This window comes from Ostrea edulis, chromosome 4, assembly GCF_947568905.1.
Source record: "Ostrea edulis chromosome 4, xbOstEdul1.1, whole genome shotgun sequence".
Taxonomy (NCBI): domain Eukaryota; kingdom Metazoa; phylum Mollusca; class Bivalvia; order Ostreida; family Ostreidae; genus Ostrea; species Ostrea edulis.
The window spans coordinates 75,038,903-75,046,139 of NC_079167.1; the positions used below are offsets into that span (position 1 = coordinate 75,038,903).

General features: G+C 37.2%; 1 protein-coding gene across 1 annotated transcript; it reads left to right on the forward strand.

Annotated features, from left to right (window-relative positions):
* The first annotated feature begins 1,474 nt into the window (after positions 1 to 1,474).
* On the forward strand, positions 1,475 to 4,075 carry LOC125669034 (heat shock protein 70 B2-like). The gene has a single exon (XM_048903479.2). The coding sequence runs from the start codon at positions 1,933 to 1,935 to the stop codon at positions 3,835 to 3,837; it is 1,905 nt and encodes a 634-aa protein (XP_048759436.2). The 5' UTR covers positions 1,475 to 1,932; the 3' UTR covers positions 3,838 to 4,075.
* Positions 4,076 to 7,237: the final 3,162 nt, after the last annotated feature.

Here is a 7,237-nt window from a genome sequence, read left to right on the forward strand (position 1 = left end):
TACAGTCTCGTTTAAGGTCAGCATCTCGCAAATTATATGATTGTTATAACGATCTAGTTTGCCATTACAACCTTTCAATTGGTGAAATACTGTATGACGTGTTTCATACCGATTGTTAGGTTGTTCTTGGCACACTAATTTTGACAACGGATTACGCCGTTTACCTGATCAAGATATAGTGCTCACGGCGGGTGTGACTGGTGGACAGAGGATGTTATTAGTTATGTAGAGATTGAGAGGAGTAATACGGGAATATATGGGGTCCTTGAAGGTGGAAGGGGCAAATTGACAATATCAGGTTAATAAGAGACATAATGTCGTTGATGTTGTTCAGCCAATGAAATCCCAAGATTTCCAGGATAGTTCCTCCTAGGCACCTGATCCCACCTCTGGTGTGTCCATGGGTCCATGTTTCCCCAACTCTCTGTTTTGTATTGCTTATAGGAGTTATGAGATCGATCACTGTTCGTATTCCTTACCTTTCATGTTCTAGATTTACATCATCTAACTTTAGTCGATATGCATCCTGTAGTTTACACGTTCTGGATTTGGTTCAATGACATCTGGTGTTAAATGAATACACGTGTTGTATACTGTTCAAAATGTAATAAATGTTTATAGTCCTTATATGCGCTCTACAAGCAAGCAATCAGCTGGAACAAGAATAACCACTCCTTTTTTCATTAGGATGCTCAAAATTAGGAAAATGTAGACCTGGCAGTGTCTCGTATTTTCATTGATATCCGCTATTTTGATGAAATATCTTCATCATAAGAAACCAATGTCAGTTCTACAAGATATATATTTAATGGAAATTGTTGTTAAAGTTATTGGTGACAAGGGAAGACACTTACGGCCCGGAAATCGTTTTCCTATGACAGTTTATCGAGAATCCCCAGAACATGGCATACATAAGACGTGATTTCAGTAAATTAATTTACCAATGTATAATTAAGTTTACGCCATATATATATATATATATATATATATATATATATATATATATAAAGCACTATAATCCAACAACACCCAACATCCAAAGTGTCGGATCTAATAGTAGATACGAGGTCAAATAAAAAAGGATATAAAAAGCACTAAGAAATGACAGATCTGTCTTGACGCTCAATGGGAACAGACTTTTCTTTTGCCACATACTACACTCAATAATTTTAATATGTAGACGTTTTGTTTGTTATCAGCTTTTGTAGTTTACTTGTAGTTTTAGTTTCCTTTTCTATTTAGTTTTCTTTTCTTTGTAAATATTCTATCGTCCCGAGGAAGGGACAGGTTAATTGTCCTGAAAAGTTGACAAGTCACTGTTGTTCGTATCGTTGGTCATTTTTAGTGCTTTATATATATATATATATATATATATATATATATATATATATACTGTCATTCATTTCTCCGACAGTGGAAGAAATTTTTGCTTCTTTTATCGTTTACATTTTTCTAAGCAAGAAACCAAGATTTACTTTCTTTCACAAATAACTGGCTTAAGGAAAATGCAGCGCTACCCTGTAGTGAAATTTTTAAAATTCATTTTACTTTCATACATCTCAAACTTACTTTTACAAATTTCTTTAAATCGATTTATTTTAGCTCTCCACAAAATACCTTCTACAAAATTCTCGATCGGCTTACGCACATCACGCCTCAGCTAAAAATAACCACGAACATTCGGGAATCATCGGGATTATGATGTGTTAACATACCTTTACCTGGATGAACACAGAACCAAGCATCTCGCATTATCTAGAATTTTCCATAATAGAATATATATCAGCAGCTCTGAATCTACAATGTCAGACAAACGCAGAAATCAACGACAGCTATCAAAGACAATAAAGCGTACCAAGGAGGATTCACAAGAAACAGTGAGTGATTATATATATCCGACAGCTACTTTCACTTTCGTGTTTACAAACAATCATGGCTAGTAAAACTCCAGCGATCGGCATTGATCTCGGAACAACGTTTTCCTGTGTCGGTGTTTTTCAACATGGGAAAGTGGAAATCATTGCTAACGATCAGGGAAACAGAACAACGCCCAGTTATGTGGCATTCACGGACACCGAGAGACTCATCGGAGATCCAGCTAAAAACCAGGTAGCAATGAACGCCACCAATACAATATTTGACGCTAAAAGGCTGATTGGACGCAAATTCACCGACGAAAATGTGCAGTCCGACATGAAGCACTGGCCTTTTACTGTCTTCAACGATGGAGGAAAACCTAAACTTCAAGTGGAACACAAAGGTGAGAGAAAGAGATTTACACCTGAGGAAATCAGTTCTATGGTACTGACAAAAATGAAGGAGACAGCAGAAGCCTACCTAGGGCAGTCTATTCGGGACGCCGTCATTACAGTTCCCGCCTATTTCAATAACGCTCAGAGAGAGGCCACCAAGGATGCCGGAGTGATAGCCGGTCTCAATGTTCTCCGAATCGTGAATGAGCCCACGGCCGCCGCTTTGGCTTATGGACTAGATAAAAACATTTCTGGTGAGAAAAATGTCCTCATCTTTGACCTAGGCGGTGGGACTTTTGATGTGTCTATCCTCACAATAGACGAGGGATCCATATTTGAGGTTCTTTCAACCGCAGGGGACACTCATCTGGGAGGTGAAGATTTTGACAATCGAATGGTGAATCACTTCGTTCAAGAATTTAAACGCAAGTACAGTAAAGACATTTCCAAGAACAACCGTTCCCTGAGACGACTCAGAACGGCCTGTGAACGTGCCAAGAGAACTCTGTCCAGCAGCTCTGAAGCCAACATAGAGATCGACTCTCTCTTCGAGGGAATTGATTTTTACAGTAAAATTACTCGAGCCCGATTCGAGGAATTATGCTCAGATTTGTTCCGTGCCACCCTGGAGCCGGTAGAAAAAGCTCTGAGAGATGCCAAGTTGGACAAATCCAAAATTCATGAAGTAGTTCTGGTAGGAGGATCCACAAGAATTCCCAAGATCCAAAAACTGCTACAAGATTTCATGGGTGGCAAAGAATTGAACAAGTCCATTAATCCAGACGAAGCCGTGGCATACGGTGCTGCTGTTCAGGCCGCCATTTTAAAGGGAGACAGAAGTGATGCCATTAAAGATGTTCTCCTGGTGGATGTCACTCCCCTATCTCTGGGTATTGAAACTGCCGGAGGTGTCATGACCAAAATCATCGAACGAAATGCTAAAATTCCAACCAAGGCATCCCAGACGTTTACCACCTATTCTGATAACCAGCCTGGAGTGTCCATTCAGGTATTTGAGGGTGAACGAGCAATGACCAAAGACAATAACAAACTGGGTACATTTGAACTGAACGGAATTCCTCCAGCACCTCGAGGTGTCCCACAGATCGAAGTGGAATTTGACATTGATGCCAACGGAATCCTGAATGTCTCAGCCAAAGACAAGAGCACTGGCAAATCCAACCAAATCACTATCACCAACGACAAAGGTCGCCTTAGTAAGGCTGACATCGAGAGAATGGTGAGCGATGCCGAGAGGTACAAAGAGGAGGATGATAAACAACGACAGAGGATAGGAGGACGGAATCAGCTGGAGTCCTACGTCTTCTCCGTCAAGCAAGCAACAGAGGAAAATGGCGACAAACTCCAGTCTGAAGACAAAGAGACCATTTCCAGTGTGTGCAGTGAAACTCTGTCCTGGCTCGACAACAACGCCTTAGCAGAAATCGACGAGTACGAATTCAAACTGAAGGAGGTTCAGAAAGTGTGTTCTCCCATCATGGCCAAACTCCATCAAAATGGTTCCTCTGAAAATCCGGGTCATTCAGGCTCAGGTCAAGGACCCACGGTAGAGGAGGTGGACTAATCCAGAAATTTTAGACTGATTCTTTAGTATTCGATATGTATTTAACGTTGATACAGTACTTTCCATGAAAGACTATATACGTATATGTCCATGTAAATCATTGTCTCAAAACATTCAATTTGTTGGAAGATATGTTGTGATCGAGAATTAAATTGAAGGAATGCGTATGTAATTTATAATTTACATGTATACACATGTTTAACTTTATATTTGTTCTAATAAATCTATTTAAATAGAATTTTGTCTCTTTCTTCGAAAAAAAAGAAGAGTTTGATAATTGATTACATTTCTTATTTGGGTGGGGGTATACCGGGCATGGGGCTTGTTTGTTCACTAAATATGAAATGAAAACACAGCGCCATTGAGTCCTGTGTTACACGGCTACTATAGATGTCTTGTCTGTGAGAAAATAAAGTACGAAGATTGACACAATATAATTTATTTTTGAGAAACCATGGATCCTCAACATTCATTAATGAACCATAATTATTATTGCAAGTTGAGATGATATGAAATCGTATTCAAGATTCACCGTACTGCCAATCGTAAATTATATTTGAAGGTTGTAAAACGCAGCTCCACAGAAATGTATAGAATTCGGAGACTATGAGTTGGGCGTTTTTGTGACGTCAAGAGGTGTATTATACCACCAGAAACTGAAACAAATGATAAATTATTAAACAATGTCAATATCAGACTATTTAGTACATGGCAACAGAATGAATATATCGAAAAAAAATATATATCGCAACGGAGAAAAAAAGAAAGACAATTATGTTGTTAATTAAACAAGTAAAAAAAAATCAACCGATTTAACTGCAAGTATTCAAGAACTGATCAGGGCGTATAAAGTATACAGGAAAGATATTTTGCTATTCATCCATTCACATTTACATGCATGAAGAGGATACCGCAATATCCTTCATTCGCGTTACAAACCACCCCTCCTCCGCCACAGGTCCGTGGTCCTCGTGGGTGGGGATCATTTTACCTGCATTAATTCATTTTCGGGTTCATTTTAACAATCGTCAACATTTCTCGACTTCATCCATGAAAATAGCCAACATCACGAGAGAGAGAGAGAGAGAGAGAGAGAGAGAGCATTAAACGATTAAAAAAAATTTGTAATATTTTTTATGAAATAAACATATTTACTCCACTAATACAAAATTGAATGATGAAACAGAATAAATAAATTGAAACATAGTCTGTTTGAAACGTATTGGAGTGGACAAGCAGTTTGTTCATTTTCCAGGGGTAAACATTTCGAAGGTTTTGGGACTTCCTATATATCAGGGAGCCAAATCAGGCTGGCTCTCTCTCTCTCTCTCTCATGTTATATCAAATGATCTCTTTTCATCCGTTAAAATATCAACTTTGAATTTGATTTTTGATTTTCAAACTCAAGGCATCAGTTCAGATTGTGTTATCCTAGATCCACCACTCCATGTTGAGGCAGATCCAGGCCAGGATTGTGTTATCCTAGATCCACCACTCCATGTTGAGGCAGATCCAGAAAAGGCGGAAATACTACATCTTTGATTACGCTTTTTGTGCTCCAGAAATCACTGTCATGATCGTGTGCAGGATCGGACAAAACAAGATGGCAGACGGTATTTCCAAACAAAGGTAGGTTCTTAAAACTCTTCATTTTACCGACTTATTAGACGACGAATTTATTAATTTAAAACACTGCTTGGCCAGGGATGCATCATTAAGTTGATTGGTTGTTGGAATTCTTACTCATGTACACGTACAACTCTAAATTCATTGATCGAAGTTGATGATGCTTTCTCGATAGAACTCGAAGCGGGCGAAGATGTTTCTAATCATGTTTTCATGCATTTTAAGAAAGATACTTTCGGTAAAATAGACTCTGCACATATCTTTTGACGAAAACTTGAACCAGTGTATGCGATTTGTCCCTTAAATTGCCTTGGTTAGATAGATATCTTGACTTGAACATTTGCTAATGTGCAGGATTGGACTATGGTCGTTTCCACGATAATCGTGCCGGATTGGACCTCAATTTTGGTTCAGGATTGGACCCTCTTTTTATTTTTATTTTCAAAATCCTTTATATTTTCGAATCTCGACTTCACTTTATCATATTTTAGTTTGAATAATGTAGCTTATTAGATTCTCAGACATTTCCAACATGACCATGGTGTATTTTGAATTTTGTTTTTACTGTTATCAAATTACATCGTCATTTAAGTTCCCAACGATGACAATTGCTACTGTAAAAATATCCATTCGCTATCTCCTTCAAATTGAACCAATATAGCAGATCTATACATGAATCATCAATCTGCTTACGACAGATGTAACGTTGACTGTTCGTATCCAGGATATATAAGATCATTTTGACCTATAAAACACGTGAGAAATTATCATCATTTTATAATCCTTTGTAACAATATAAATTCGTCGTTTCCTGAACAATTAACCCGATTACATATTCCCTAATTCCAAACTCTGTTATATAGATTTTCTCCTTTGTTTCAGGTATCAAGCCTTAGAACTTCATTCCATGAGATGGGTACACTTTGAATGTGCGAAATTTGTGGTAAGGAATTCAAGACCAATTCTGAATTGCGTAGGCATGTAAAAAGGAAACATCAACAGAGAAATTGTCTTCGTTTGTGACCAGTGCAACACACGCTTTTGCACATTATAAAAGAAACATGAAGTAAAAAAAAATTACATTGTTTTCTGAATGCACAAGGTGCATATATATACCATGGCAGCCGTTTTATATATCCGTTTATGTACATTATGAAACGATTATTTTTACGGTATTATGCTTTGTTTTAAAGAGATACTACTAATCTTTTACATTGCATTTTACACATGTTGATTTGTTATTTCATTGAACCAGAAGTGTTCTTAATTTTTACTTGTTATTAAATATATTTCAATGTCATTGCGTTTGTATTGAACTGATAACAACTACATTGTAGTGAAAAAATTGTATTGAAGAGTAACCTCTCATCTGAGCAGCAAATATAGAAGAAGAAAAAACACCATGGACGAAACTGCTTTTCATTTAGGTTCATATTTCAGCTACAGGAGTGATATTGCGAATTTCTGAGAAAATATCCTTTTTATTTTCTTTCATCAGTATATGCACTATAAGGTTGAATTTAATGTAATTACAAGAAACGAAAGGTTTTAAAATACAAAAATGCTGATATTTACTACATTCCAACAAAGACCTTTACCTTAAGTAATTATCCTTGTAAGTGAGTTGGCCTCGATATTTTGCATGACATATGCACTCTAGATTATTAGAATTAAAATGATAGGGAAATTTTTCAAAAGATAATAAATCTCGCTTTAACAATCAAACCTGGTGCATGTGGACAGATGATTTAGTATTGAAAACATGAACATCTCA